The sequence below is a fragment of the Tachypleus tridentatus genome, chromosome 6 (assembly GCF_004210375.1).
Source record: "Tachypleus tridentatus isolate NWPU-2018 chromosome 6, ASM421037v1, whole genome shotgun sequence".
Classification (NCBI taxonomy): Eukaryota; Metazoa; Arthropoda; class Merostomata; order Xiphosura; family Limulidae; genus Tachypleus; species Tachypleus tridentatus.
In genome coordinates this window covers 93,863,725-93,879,578 of record NC_134830.1, presented here as the reverse complement: position 1 = coordinate 93,879,578, position 15,854 = coordinate 93,863,725, and the positions used below count along the sequence as shown (strand labels likewise).

Genomic DNA, 15,854 nt, shown 5'->3' with positions numbered 1-15,854 from the left:
CTTAGTTGCTTTTGTGCCACAGGCATGTACCACAACCAAATGCAGTTTCAACACTGAAATATCTATTCTTTCACTTTTGTCAATATACTGCTTTTGTAAGTTATTGTTAGGTGAATTTTGCATGTACTGAGTATTTTTTTATGTTAGTCACTCTATACTGTTGTGAACAGTGGGGAACTTCTTCTATTGGAGAATCATACATCACGTTTATAGGAAGTAACATCTTACATTCTAACATGAGAAATTTAAATGAACGGCCTTGCTGTTGCAAGTTCTATTGCTCTTTATTCCATCATAACATGTAGCAACTGTTCATTCCAGTCAGTTCTTTTGAAATTAAAAACTGTGCAAGTGTCTGGTAGTCTGTATCACCCAAATCATCAGATTTAAGGGTAGGGGAGATGAAGTATGTGTCTTCACCACACCTAACACTTTACACAACAAAGAAGACAGTTGGCTGTTGAAGATAGCTTCATGATTCATATGGAATTCTTCTGGTTTTCTAAATCATGTTATACAGTTCTCATCTAATACAAATACTACAGTCTGTGCTTCAGAGAAAGTTGGGTTGAACACTTTTTAGTGCAAATTGGCTAGTGTGTACCCCACCCTATCTCAAGCCATTAGTCAAGCCCAACTTAAGATCCATCACTTTTCTACAGCATTAACCATTACTTGTTACGAGTCTTACTGAATCTGCTGATCTGACAGCTGGTATCAATATTTTTGCCTACTTTATAGCTCCACAAAGTGTTCATGTTTCAGGTTGGCTGGGATCTGTTGAGCCATTATTTGGAACTGATTGTTCTGCCATCTTTATCGCACAATAAAGTACAGACATTGTTTTTAGCAGTACTTCATCAATCCACAAGTGAAGCAGCTGCTTTACTCTTCCCATCCTGGATGATGTTAAGGTGTTTTGTATCCCATTTGTGGATTTTACAATAACATGAACCCTTATGATGGTTCAGATCCCATGCGTGTGGACCTTGCTGTGTCATGTATCCTGTGAGTGTACCTGCATAGCCCTGCTCCCATACAAAATACCATTGTAGTTATATTCATTTCTGTCCAGTGGAAGTGACTGGTTGCTAACCCTATAAATATCTAGTTCAGTCAAGAAAGGATGCCTGAATTTTACAAGTAAACTTGATTTCTTTGTCTAGTTGACAGTATCTCATCACCTTTGGTTTCACACTACTAGGCAATTGCAGTAACATTCACATAATGTAAAATCAGCCATTAAAAGATATTGTAGCCCCTATATCCTTTCAACCCAAATGCTTTTTGTTTATACAATATCCTCTAATACAAAATAGGTATTATTTACCATGTAGAATGTGGAAGTAGAGCAACTAGAACAAGGCAATCTCAACAACTTTATGAATGATATATTTATGCTACAACTGCATACAAACCAAACCAATGAAAGATATATCACTAAAGTAACATATCACAAAATGAGCTGAAATTAGGAAACTGACATATTTGTTATTTCCCTAAATATAGTGTGGCAAATTGAACAGAATACTAGTACTCTGTTTTTTTTTATCAATTTGTTCAGCTTTATGTACAATTTTAAAATGTGAAAAATACTGATATAATCTTTGATAGATTGTTTAGTCAGAGTATTCCTGATGAAACTTTGTAGAATGGACAGCAACTGCCTGTTGTGGAGACACAAGTGCAGAGGACAATGTTTTGAAAGTGTTCTGTCTTTCATTTTCAGGTTGAAGAAGGAAGGCGGAACACTTTTGAAACGTCATCCTCTACACTTGTGTCTTCATACTGATATAATTATTTTTTTATTCTTCTAAAAATGATGCTATGTTATGAATTAAATTTAATATTGGTATTCATTTTTGGATTATCGTGTTAAAGTTTTAAATGAAATTTTAGGATGTGCAAAATATTGATAAAATAAACTATTTCAGATATGGACAAATGTTTTAAAGCAAAATACTGATTTGATGAAATCACTTTTTAAGGAGATAAAGACAAGAATTCTAAATCAGACTAATGACATACTGTCATTAAAGTTTTAAGAGGTTATACGGGCATTCTAAACCAAAATACTTAAAAAGGATAAAAACAGGCATTTTGAACAAAAGTACTGATATCATGACCTTAATTTTCCAGAATATATGGACAGGCATTCTAAATCTTGAAGTTAATGATGAAACAGATTTTTTCAAGAGTGGAGCAGGTTCTATGGATGTAGCAAGGTATAAGTATAATTTATTGATCCCAGAACCAGTTACCTAAATTAGTGAAAGAACATCTTGAAAGTAAAGGGGAGTGAAGCTGTTGAATCAATCTGATTTTGATAATCTATTTATGATATGAAAATGATTTTCATTAATCTCTTATAAAATTTGAAAAATGGCACATTTAGATAATTGTGGGTTTCTTAGGCTTAGGACAAGATAGTCAATTGTATTGACTAAGTTATATACTCTTAGTATGTTAATAGGTATGACTAAGTTGTCAAATTATGTACAAGGATTTTATGTTCACTTGTTACTTATGTAAATTATTTAGTATCCTATTGAGGCAACCATTTTTTTTCTGTATAGAATATATTACAATGTTTCATGTTAATGAAGAATTTGCTTTTGTTCAGCCTATTTTCTACACACCAGTTTTTTTTTCTTTTTTACACACATACTAGTCATTAAAGCAAAAATTACAAGATCTTAATCCATTTTACAAGTATTTTGAAAAAGAAGTTACATAATTTTTTCTTATACTTTCAGTTTGTTTTTTTTTTTCCAAATACTAATTAACATTTTGTTGCACTTTTCCTTAGGCTCATAGAAGAATTAAAAGAAAAATGCAATGTACAACTTGAGAATGAAGATGTCTACTTGTCCACTATTTTTAAGGAATTTATCAAGACAGTAGTGTTAAATAGTCGTGGGATTTCATCGGGTCCTCTTCTTCATTTTGATCCAGTATGTTACTTTCAGTTGTTTTGGAGGTTTGCTGCTTTAATACATGAATCAAAGAGCAATATTTAATATGAATTGGTAGGAGGTACCAGGTTAGCAACTTAAGTGTATGTACCAGTAAGTACAAATGATTCAGAACTTGGATACACAAACTAAAAAGTCAAAATTAGTGCTTATTGGAAGAGCTTTTGAAGTTTAAACTCTTGAATTAATAAACCAGTAGATCAGTTTAAGAGGTTGACTACAGATAGTTTTTTTTATATTAATTTTTAGAATGCATAAAACAGTAAAATTAGGAATTGAAGTTTTCTTTTGTTCATTGTTTTAAATATAAATATCAATATATTTAATGTGCACTATTTGAATATAAATAGTCAGAATGTTAGATTTAAGCTTAATGAGAGTTGTTAAGATTCACTGTTTGTTAGGCTTTTGGCCAATAATTTTGAGATGCTTTGAAGTTCACTGCTTAAATGTGTATGTATAAATATTTTAAAATTGGTTGATTTATTTTCTTTGTGTTTTGTTATTTTTTTTAAGATTTACTGTTAAATTAATTTAAAAATCAAGGTGTAGTATTTGATTTCATGTTTTTTATTTAGTTTAATGTCTGTTCAAATATATAAATTGATATATTTATAGGTCTAAAGGTTTAGTTGGGGTCCTCTGTTTTTAAATCATTGGATTTAAGACTTGTTATGAAGTTTATTCAGGACTGCTGTTCAAGTGTATGGCTAAATACATTAATCTTGAGACAGTTATTTAAGAGATTTCTTGAGGTTCATGTTTCATATGTGTGGATAATTTTATTAGATTTATGGTTTATCGAGAAGTTTATTAAGGTTTACTGTTTCAGTATTTGAGTCAATGTTAGATTTGGATGTATTTTTAGGGTTGTATCTTTGAAGATATAAATTAGTGTATTACATTTTGAGCTAATTCAAAGATTTATTCAGGTTTATTGTGTGAATAGTAAGTGATATGAATGAAAGCTTTATTTTTCTTATACCAAAATATTAATTTTTCATAATTTTATTTATATTGATTCTTTTGTATTGTATTACATATTTGGAATAATTCTGTTTGAAACAATTTCAGAACTGATTACAGTGCAATTTACTTCTTAAATTCTGGTATATATGAATTTTTTATTTTGGTCATAAAAAACGAACTCCTTTTGTGTGTCTTGAAATGTTAATAGAAAAAGCTCTGAAAGTGACTGCAATATTTTTCTGTGCGAACAATAGTTAAGATTTTTATTAAAATTAACGTATCATTATTACTCATATTTTATTTGGATGATAATCTATTTGCAGGTCAAAATCAAAGCCAACAATTTGGATTTGGAATTCCCTCGACAGCTTTTCATTAACAACCAATTTGTTGACTCTACTAATGACAAGAAGTTGAAATCTATTGATCCTAGTTCAGAAGAGGTAAAGTCTATTATAGTTTTAACTGTAGATATATAGATTCTTGTGTTTGTAGTTTCCTACTCTGATATCACTCACATTTAGGCCAGGTTATAGTTGTTATATTCAGGTACACTGATCTTTGACAGGTTCCAGAGATATTGTACACAGAATAATTTTCAACTGGAATGAAAAATAAAAGCAAGCAAATACAAGTCCATCAATATTAAAAATCTTTATTTATTAACAATGTAAAAATTTACTTAAGTGTCTTCTAAGTGTGTGAAACCTAGTTTTGTTTCATCTCACTTGAGAAGGATTTTAACCTGGACTACTTTCACCATCTGTCAAGTTTTCTTCTAACTGAACTAAAAGCTTAACCATCTAACAATTGTTAATAAGATACTTTTTAACATCTGCACTGGAACAGAATGAGAATTTCTTATATCTGCACAGAACAGAGACAAAAATAAGAATGCTCACATTAAATTTGACAAGTCCTAATGCAGTAAATCAAAATATTAGATTATACATTAACAATAATTTCAACTGTGTATGTTCAAGTATAAGTCCCCAGCCCATAGTAACTTGTACAAGTCTTTGTGCCATCTTATGAAGTGAATGACCTCAGTCCAGGAGGACATGCCACAGAAACAAGCTCAATTAATTTTAAGCCTTGTAGAACAATCACTTGGTATGAAACCTTTGTCTAGGATATAGGACTAGCACAAGCTTAAGATATTTCCTTAGTTCACTATCTCAAAAATAATGGCTTTATGCAAAATTCAACAAATAAGAACAGATTGTCCTGTTTGATCTTGCATTTGAGGGATATCTTGACTGTTGTATGAGAACATAAATATTCCATAATTTTTCCATTCCCTGTTTACTTGTTGTTCAGCTGTAATGAGAATGTGGTCTGTGATTGTAAGTTTGATCTTTTCAGAAAGATTCATTCTAATTTTTGAAAACAGACTTGTTTCTGTTTTTTAAGAGTCAAGACTAGTTGCTGAAGTTTCATTTGTATCTTGATTTTTTTATCTATCTCTTCTACTGATCAAATTAGTCAGTTTTGTTTAATTTCTAAATAATGTATTATACTTTTCTTCCTTTAATTCATTACAATGTGATAATGTACCATGATGATGAGCTAGGAAATAAAGCATTTTGTGTTATTTCAACTTCAATAGTGTTTTTTCCTTCAGTCCACTTGCAGAAGTCACTGCACTTTTCCTTCTACATATTAAACCCATTAAACTCTTGTTTTTATGGAAATCAGTCAACTGTATTGAGGTGTATTTTTGAATTAGCATCAAAACAAGAATTAGAAGTTGTACTTAAGGCTAGTCTTTTTAACAGTAGAATTACAATTAATGAGTAGAATTAAATATGAGTATAAAATATTTGTTACTAACATTTGGGTATAATATTGACAAAACTAAGGTAACATGTAAATTGTCTATTAGTAAAATATTGTCAAAAATAAGATTACAAGTTTTTTTGCTTGTAAAAAACTGTTGTGGTTCATGTTCTGAATAATGAAATGTAGCTATTGTTGAAGTTGTTTACAAGTGTTTTATGTTCTTTTAAATGATTACTAAAATTTGATTTTGATGTTTGTTTGGTTTTTCTAATGTGCAGAAAAAATATTTGAAATGTTTCTGTTGTTAAAAATATATTTCTTGTGTTTTATGTAATAGCTCCTTTGTGAGGTTGAGAGTGCATCAAGACAAGATGTACATAAGGCAGTAATAGCTGCCAAGGTGAGATGTGAATGTTATTTTTGTTTTGAAGAATAAAACACTAAATATCACTGTGGTAATTTGACCACAATTTATTGTTACTTGATGTGTATATCATTCTTCACCATATATTACTAAACATTACCATTAGTATTAATATAAAAATAGGTTACCACAAAAAATATTGGAGATCATGGCTTTGAAAATTATCAAACATTCTACCACAAACACTTCATATATAATTTTCTGAATTTTATTTTAATGTTCACAACGGACTGTTGAAGGCTTTTAACGTTTTTGTAATAACATTTTCTCTAGTATCTTAATGTCAATTTGTTGCAAATAAACTTAAATATTCAATCCATTTTTAAAACCATCACCTTTAGGTTGCTTTTGAAGGAGAATGGAGCAAAGTGAATGCTAGAGACAGAGGTCATCTTATGTACAGGTGTGTTTACTGTTTTATCAAGTATTCACTGTTTAAAATGGTGCTTGAAATTTCATTACAATATCTTTATTAGTTATTCTTTATATTGTTTTAGCAATGATTATTTTTAACATATAACTAGTTTACTTTGTTGAGAATTTCTTTGACAGTATTTTGAGATGTCTACCATTCTGTTGAATCTTTTCAAATTTAGTTAAACTATAATTCTGGTTTATTAATTTCATAACAAACTGATCCTTATTTCATATGTAAAATGCATATAATAGTGAAAGTTTAGAAACTTCCAAATTATATTAGTTTCTAAAACTAATATTAAAAGTAATAAAGGAAGAAATTATTTTCTTTTAAATACCATAAATAATGTGTGTGTGTGTGTATGTATGTGTGTTGCAAATGTCAGCATTCATTTGCCTCCTGCTTATGGCAGCTCCTTTCCACACTGCATTTAAGAAGCTGTGCATGCAGATAAAGCTAAACATTCACTTTTGATATGACAGGAGAACAGACATGAATAATGTTGATGCCAAATTTTATTTTGCAAGCAGGACATTCAACACTAAATTATTAGGAATTAATCACACTATCATTCATGTTTCACACTGTGATATAACTTAAAATATACTTGAAAAATATATTGAATAAATGGAATAAAAATGTAGATTTACCATATATTTTTGCTGAGCAGCTCTTAGCATGAATAAAATGCTCAATAATTACTTTTTGTGGTAGGTGGTATCGGTAGATCAGTGTTTTGGCTCTGAGGGAAACAGAGTGCAACACAATTAACCTTTTTGAAGTCCATGAAATAATCTCAATTGACAGGTTAACTTAAACTTTTCCCATCAGTTGGGATGGGTAATTTTGGTTGTGTGTATACATACCTGTGTGTGAGACTGTATAGGTATAAATTTTCAACTTTCAAGTAACATACCTTCACCTTAAATTGTTATATTCTACAACGTATGAATATTTATATATATTTAGGTTATTTTACACCTGATATCTGGGATTTGTACTTAATATGTACTTCATTGCTCATCAATTGATGTAATATTTTATTGTTTTCCTGACTTATTGAAGAATTTAATATGCTCAAGTAACAGTTTGAACTGATAACTATTTTATAATATTTTATAGTCAATTAGTGATATGATATTCTCAAGTATATTACTTTATAGACTAGCAGACTTAATGGATGAACACAAAGAACAGTTAGCTACCCTGGAAAGCCTTGATTCTGGTGCTGTTTACACTCTAGCCTTAAAAACACATGTTGGTATGTCCATTGATACTTGGAGGTATTTTGGAGGATGGTGTGACAAAATCCAGGGATCCACCATTCCCATAAACCATGCAAGGCCAAACCGCAATCTTACGTTTACAAAGAAAGAACCTATTGGGTAAGTTCAAATTCTTAATATTATATATTAATTTTATAGGTAGGTTTCCTAAATGTTACCATACATGTGCATCTGTAGCTTTCAGTTTGTAGTTGCAGGGCAAACATGGCCACTGCTAAAGTATCTGAGTAAGTAGATCTGAGGAAATGTTTTTTCAAAGATGCCAAGCTATATTTTATAGATGGGTTAGATTCTTATTTGCTTGAAAAGTCCTGTTTCTAAACTGAAGTGCAAGGGTAAGTGTTTAAAGTGACAATTTTGCTAAGAGAATGCTTTTTGTATTTTATAAGAAATCTTATTTATTTCTCTATTTGCTCTGTTCAAAACCCCAAAACAGAACAAGTCTTGGGCATTTGTGTAAACTAATTTAAAAATTGTACACAAGGTTGAAGTTTTATCATATAAAACTTGATAATTGCACATTGCTAGAGTCCAAAATTCATGACAAGTGTGATGTCAAATGGAATCATCCAGTCCAAAATTTTTATTGAACAAACTTGTTACTCAAAAAAATATTAATAATGCTTATTGAATATCATCAGGTACTTCAAAGTGCCTCATTTGAGAAACTGTGTATTCGTTTAATACTAAAAAGTCAGATTTTTGTGTAAGTTAACCCAAATGAAAATCAAAAACACTGCACCAATGGAAAGGATTCCAGGATACAGGCTCTAATCTGGGATATAAAATGTACCTAGATTTTGAAGGTGATTGCAGAAGTGGGACACGTGTTGCAGTAGGGATGCACTATCTATCAGTGTTAACTTCCATTCACCAGTCTTACATGAAGAATAAAATATTCAAAATAAATAAAAGAAAAATTAGGAGATTGAGATGTAGGTGCTCAAGCCCAAAACGTCTCTCTTCACTGCCTGCAGACAATTGTGGGAAGGTGACTGCTCTCCAAAGTGAAAAAGAAGCAAAAACAGTAAAGAAAAAATAATAATCAGGTACCACTCAAATATTTGATTTCAACACACTGTTACACCACAATTCCATTGAAAGATTTGATATAAATTCATTAATAGAACAGTTCTCTTATCCCTTCATAGTTCTGGAAGAAAGGAAGTTTAGCTCCAAAACATAAAAGATTTATTAAGTTTCTCCATTTATAATAATTATATATTTTTCAATAACCAGGTATTTAAAATTGTAACAGGAGTTCCAATGGGAGCTAACTATTCTACTTGTATTGCAAATTTCTATCTTTATTTTTATGAGAACAGGTTTATTGAAAATTATGTAAACCAACATATATAAATGATTTAATTAGTATAAATAAACCTGAAATAAATAATGTTATTAACACTATTTATCCAGTAGAATTAGAAATTGAAAATACCTCAATATCTAAAGTAGAGGCACAAGATTTAGATTTAGAAATTAAAATAATAACGATCCATAAATATTTTTGATACAAGAAAATATTTTGCTTTTCCAATATATGATTTACACTCTTTTAAGAGTAATGTACCACAATCTTTTGTTATAAGGATTATAATTTCACAGTTATTCAGATTTTGTAAAAATTATAATAAATTACAATATTTTATTGCTAATGTTGAAATATTGATACAAAAATTAATATTTAAAGAATTTAATAAAGAAACCAAATAAAATTATTAAAATATTCTGTGATAAATAAAAGAATGTATTAAATAAATATAAAGAAGTAAACATTAAGGAAATTTTACTGAAAGTTATAACTATTTTCAGTTGTTAATAAGGTTATTTAAACAACTTGGCACTACTTTATGCAAATGCACACCTTACTGTATATAAAGGAAGGTCTGAAAATTGGTAGTTACAATGCTTAATGAGTGGTGGTTGGGAGCTATACTAGTTATTTTAGATAACTGTTGGGACCCTTTATCCTAGTATATTTTGTCTACTGGGCTATTAATTAGTGCCTTATCAATGGAGGCTAGAATGCCAATTTCAGGAGATAAGTTTATTTAATTTACTTACCCTCAAGTGGGGCTTGACATGGTCAGGTGGTTAAGGTACTCAACTAGTAATCCGAGGGTCATGAATTCAAATCCCCATCACACCAAACATGCTCACCCTTTCAGCCGTGGGGGGTGTTATAAAGTGATGGTCAATCCCATTATTCGTTGGTAAAAGAGTAGCCCAAGGGTTGGCGGTGGGTGGCGATGATTAGTTGCTTTTCATCCTAGTTTTAGACTGCTAAATTAGGGATGACTAGAGCAGATAGCCCTCATGTAGTTTTGAGCAATATTCAAAAAACCAAATCCTCAAGTGGTAATATCTTATTACTATTTTTTTCTTCTTTACTTTGAAGAGCAATCATCTTGCCACAACTATCTGCAGGCAGTGAATGATGATATAGATGTGAGATGTTGTGGGCTTGAACACCCACTCTTCCTGTCTTAATTTCTTTTGATTATTTGATTATTTTAAGTATTTTATTGTTCAGGTTAAGACTAACAGATGGTGTATCTCCATAGCAGTATGGATCCTACTTCTGCAGTCAGCTCCAAAACCCAGGGTACATTTTATATCCCACATTACAACCTGTAACATGGAGATCTTTTCACTTGGTGCACCATTTTTTATTTTTTTGGAGCTTGTTTTTGTTTATAGCAAATTATCATTAGTTTGGATTTGCTGTTTTTAACATAGACTTTCCTTTAGATTTTGATTTATTTTACTTGACCGTTCAACATTAATATATATACATATATAGATTAGTTATACCTTGAAAATAAGGCAAAACAAAAATAAATTAAACAAAAAATGCTGCACTAATTGAAAAGATACCAGGACACAAGCTGTAATGTGGAATTATAAAATGTACCCTCGGTTTTGGAGGTGACTGAATGAGTAGGACCCAGATTGCAGTGGGGATAAACCGTCTATTAGTCTTAATCACCATTCACCAGTCTCACATAAAAAATAAAAGAGTAGCAATAGATATAGAAATTAGGAGAGCGAAATGTGGGTGCTCAAGCCCACAATGTGTCTCATCTATATCACCCTTTGCTTCCTGCAGACAGTTGTAGAAAGGTGACTGCATTTTTTGTTTAATTTATTTTTGTTTCAGCTTGTTTTTTCAGTTATAACTAATATAATTAGTCAGAGGTTTGAATTTGCTGTTTTTAATGCAGTCCTTGTGATTTAGGTTATTTAACTTCATTAAAATGTGTTCATTTTCACTAATAATGGATACGTGAACTGTGTAAGTCCTTAAACTCAGTAGCTGATTTTTTATTTATTTTTTTAGTGTTTGTGGTATAGTTACACCATGGAATTACCCATTGATGATGGTCTCTTGGAAGATGGCTGCTTGCATTGCTGCAGGAAACACTGTTGTTCTGAAGCCTGCTCAGGTCTCCCCACTAAGTGCTCTGAAGTTGGCAGAATTGAGTGTATATGCTGGTTTCCCACCAGGTGTCATTAATATTCTTCCTGGAACAGGTAATTAAGACCAATATTAATTTTTTTTTTTAATTTGACAGAGGCGATACAGTGATATGAAAGAAAAGTGAAGTATATTGTTGAATTTGATAAAAAAGAAGGTTTATATATATCTTTCATTCTTGCTTTAACAAATGATTGTGCTTTTATGCAATAGAATATGAACATATGTAAACCAATAGAAAAGAAAAAACTCAGACTGTCTCTTACCCCATTTTTAGGAAGTGTATGTGGTCAGGCTATAGCAGACCACCCAGATATACGAAAATTAGGATTCACTGGCTCAACTCTTATTGGTCAACAAATCATGAAAAGGTAATATTTTGATAAAGCTGAACTTTAGTAAATGGTAAAAACAATACCATTATATATGTAAATTATATATACTTCTTAAATATATGGCACAGTGCTAAACTGTTTAAGCTCTACTATACATTTATTGTGAATGAAGTTTTCAGTCCCAAACATTACCTAGGAGAGTGATCTATAGATTATTTTATCTATTCAGTGTACTCTTCTGTCAAAGATTCTTTCAAATCTCTCTGCTGTTTTTTTCATTTGAGACCTGTGACTTAAAGTATCATAAGATAGAGGATACTGCCATGCTTTATCAATTTAAGAATGATATACAACTTATTGTTTTTTGATATTAATTGTATCATACCCTAACAAACATATCTGGACTACTTTAAAAAACTAAAAAGTGTATTAAAAATACTTTATTTTTCATGCATCTTGAATTTTTAGCTGTGCCTCCTCTAACCTGAAGCGTGTATCTCTTGAGCTGGGTGGAAAGTCTCCTTTGATTATTTTCTCAGACTGTGATATAGATCGTGCTGTAAGACAAGTAAGATAGCAGATTAGATCTCAAAAATTCAAATATACTGAATCTAAACAGCTGTAATGTAAAAATGTACATGAAATGTTAAATGGCATTAATTTTTCAAAAAGTTAAAATTGTTTGATTTATAATTTAAAAGAAAATTCATTATGGTAGTTCCACTACACAATAAAGTGCGGATGCATTACATCAGTTATTGTATTGCTGAATTTACTTTGAATACACATTTTTTAATTAATACATTTTGTAATAGTTTCTTACATAGAATAAGTATTAATTAAATTTTTATTATCCATTACACAGGGAATGGGTGGTGTGTTCTTCAACAAAGGTGAGAACTGTATAGCTGCAGGCCGTCTTTTCATTGAAGAATCCATTCATGATGAATTTGTAAAGAGAGTGGTATGTAATTTTAACAAATAAAATTGGTAATTGATTATTTTAAACAATGGTATGGGAAAAACAGTATCTGCTTGATGGATTTGATAGAAGGGGGATTCACTCTTATTATCAGTATTATCTAGAGATTTATCACAAAATAGCTCTTTCTTATGGTATACTTAAGCAAGTACATTCCAGAATTGACATACACTGCTGGCCAAAAAGGAAAAATATGCATTTTGTGTTGTCATACTCAACCACTTACTTGAGTAAAGCTCCGAAAGATGAAAATAAGAAAAGGGAAAATAAAAATAAAAAAACGTTTTTAGCATTTAATAAGGAAAATGTGAACACTATAAAATTAGCCTAAATACTAGCTGGTCAAAAGTTTAAGACCATACCAAAAAGAAGTCCTAAACAGGATGGGTAGTGCCCAACAAAACGTCTCAGTAGTGAGTTGCACGGCCGTCATTGCGAATAACTGCAAACATTTGCTTTGGCATGGTCGATAATAAGCATTTGCAGAAGGCTGGCTGTAATGTTATTCCAGTGGAATTCCACATTCCAGTTATAATGTGGTGAAGATGGATTCACGAAGATCATGCACTGTTTGGAATTGATGTCCATTTCTATAGACTTCCCTTGCCATCCATCCCCAAACATTTTCATTCGGGTTCAGTTCGGGTGAACATGCTGGATGGTCCAAAAGAATCACGTTATTTGCCATGAAAAAGTTCTTTGTCCTGCAGGTATTGTGGATTGCAGTATTGTCCTGCTGAAAGACCCAGTCATTTCTACATAAGCGAGGGCCTTCGGTCAATAAGGATGCTCTCTCCAACATGCCAATGTAGCCAGCTGCTGTTTGAAGCCCCTGTATAACTTGAAGCTCCATTGTTCCATAGAAGGAGAAAGCACCCCAGATTATGATGGAACCTCCTCCATTGTGTTGTGTAGAAAGTGCCTCTGGTGGGATATCCTTATCATGCCAGTAACGTTGGAAGCCAGGTTAAATTTTTTTCTCATCAGAGAACAAAACCTTCATCCACTTTTCTACGTTTCAGGTTTGGTGTTTCTCAGCAAAGTTTAACCGAGTTGTTTCGTGGTGTGGAAGAAGACTTGGCCTTTGAAGATGTTTACAGTTTTTAAAGTCTTTCTCTCATAGGTGCCGTCTTATTGTTCTTCAGCCGCATTTTGCATCCATAAGGGCCTTAATCTGGTTCAATGATTAGCTGGTGTCTTGCTGGACAACCCCTCAAGTCCTCCTGCTCAACGCTGGTGAAAATTTCTTGGGCCAACCACTTGAAATTCTCCGTATCCCTCAAGGTCTTTTTAGAAATTTGCAACAGCAGTTTAACTACGCCCAATCTCACCAGCTATGACACGTTGAGAGAGACCTTGCTTTTACAGCTCAACAATTCTGCCACGTTCAAACTCTATCAACTTTTTAGCCTTTGCCATGTTTTTACCCAGTGTAGGTGCTTGAACACAAATGACTAAATTTCATTATGTGTTTAACAATTAATGCTTCGTTTCAGTATGGCCTTAAACTTTTGACCAGCTAGTATTTATGCTAATTTCAGATTTTTCCTATTAAATGCTAAAAAGGTTTTTTATCTTTATTTTTCCCTTTTCATATTTTCATCTTTTGAAGCTCTACTCAAATAAGTAGTTGAGTCTAACAATGCAAAATGCATATTTTTTCTTTATGTTCATTGGCCTTAAGATTTTGGCCAGCAGTGTATATGTATTCACCTGTTGCTTTTCTTTTACAATGAGAATAACTTACATGAAATATAAACTAGTTTTTAGATGTATCTGAATGTATTAGCAATGTGACTGCTGCTGGTTGAGAATTTGGTTTAATCAACAGGTGTGGTAGAGATTTTAGTAACAAGGTTTAACAACATTGTGTTGTGTATGCTCTGAGGGCACAAATTTTTGATTATGCTAATATATATGTAGAAAATATTACCAACTTATTAGAGACCATTCTATGAATACTTGATTTAATATTTTTATTCTATTTTTATTCCCCTGACACGTTAGGTTGAAGAGATAAAGAAGATGGTAATTGGACACCCACTGGATCGATCCACTGCACACGGTCCCCAGAATCACAAGTAAGTATAGCACCCTCATTTCCTAGAGGAATGTGTATTTTTTATGTTCAATGTTGTATATACAATATTGAAAGTAACAGATATGTAGGAGTCACTAACATTGAGTAATTGCAATTATATGGTAAATTCATCATTAGTTCAATAAGTCATTACAAAAGTATGAAACAAAAACAAATATATTTTACCATTTTCAGTGCAACATAATTAAGACAGATGTATTTGTGATAAAGTAATTTTTGTGGATTATTGATACACATGGAGAATTTGAATGTGAAAAAATTCTATTAATCATTATTCTAGTATAATGGGCTTGTGTATTTTACACAACTTTGTAACCATTACGTACCATAATTCTGAAAGTACGTAATATATTTTCATAAAATGTGGTAAGCTTTCAGTAAACATTTAAAGCCTTTTGTTATGACCCACATGAAGTAAAAATATATTCTCAAGATGGTTGGTATGGATATTAAAACTTTGATTAAAATAAAGAACAGAGCAATGTTTCAACCTTCTTAGTTCATCTTCAGGTTAACAAAGAGAATTTGCAATTGACTGTTGCCAGAAAGATATCTTAAGAACAAGAGCGTAAACTGGTACCCATTTTTAATTTTGTTTTCATAATCCCTACAATTTAAATAAATTTCAAAGGGTTTTTCAGACAAATTATATTTTATCTGCTAACTTCTATGCTATAACTTTGTATGGGGTATGTCAATTTAATCAATTTCATAATCACCATGAAAAAAGTAGGAAATCTAAATCATCCTTTTTTTTTTTTTCGATAATGACTGCAAATTGTAAAAGAAAACCATAATTTTTTATCTTAAACAGTTTAATGGTTATAAAAGTATATGTTTATTTATTCTTAATTTTATTGTGTTTTTTTTTCTATTTGAACCACATAAATTATAAATCGTTATAATGTGCAATTTACATTATTTTATTGAATTATATAATGCACAAACTGCTTGCTAGCACATCTCAAGAATAATTTTTATTATATTACCTAATGTAACTGAATACTTTTCTAATTTTTTACATATTAGTTACTTTCATGATAATAAACATTATACATTAAAAATAAAAAATATAGTACCTACATAGGTTTTTTTTTTTAT

The 15,854-nt window shown here is 31.0% G+C and overlaps 1 protein-coding gene across 8 annotated transcripts in view; it reads left to right on the top strand.

Moving 5' to 3' along the window:
- The window catches only part of LOC143253063 (mitochondrial 10-formyltetrahydrofolate dehydrogenase-like), a 93,078-nt gene that overhangs the window by 61,027 nt on the left and 16,197 nt on the right, over positions 1 to 15,854 (top strand). For all 8 annotated transcript variants that reach the window (XM_076506239.1, XM_076506241.1, XM_076506244.1 and 5 more), the window contains 11 exons: positions 2,140 to 2,225; positions 2,810 to 2,954; positions 4,268 to 4,387; positions 6,064 to 6,126; positions 6,492 to 6,553; positions 7,732 to 7,953; positions 11,198 to 11,391; positions 11,613 to 11,706; positions 12,139 to 12,238; positions 12,536 to 12,634; positions 14,660 to 14,733. In XM_076506239.1, the coding sequence (XP_076362354.1) occupies positions 2,140 to 2,225; positions 2,810 to 2,954; positions 4,268 to 4,387; positions 6,064 to 6,126; positions 6,492 to 6,553; positions 7,732 to 7,953; positions 11,198 to 11,391; positions 11,613 to 11,706; positions 12,139 to 12,238; positions 12,536 to 12,634; positions 14,660 to 14,733 (1,259 nt within the window). The remainder of the gene's footprint in view (positions 1 to 2,139; positions 2,226 to 2,809; positions 2,955 to 4,267; positions 4,388 to 6,063; positions 6,127 to 6,491; positions 6,554 to 7,731; positions 7,954 to 11,197; positions 11,392 to 11,612; positions 11,707 to 12,138; positions 12,239 to 12,535; positions 12,635 to 14,659; positions 14,734 to 15,854) is intronic.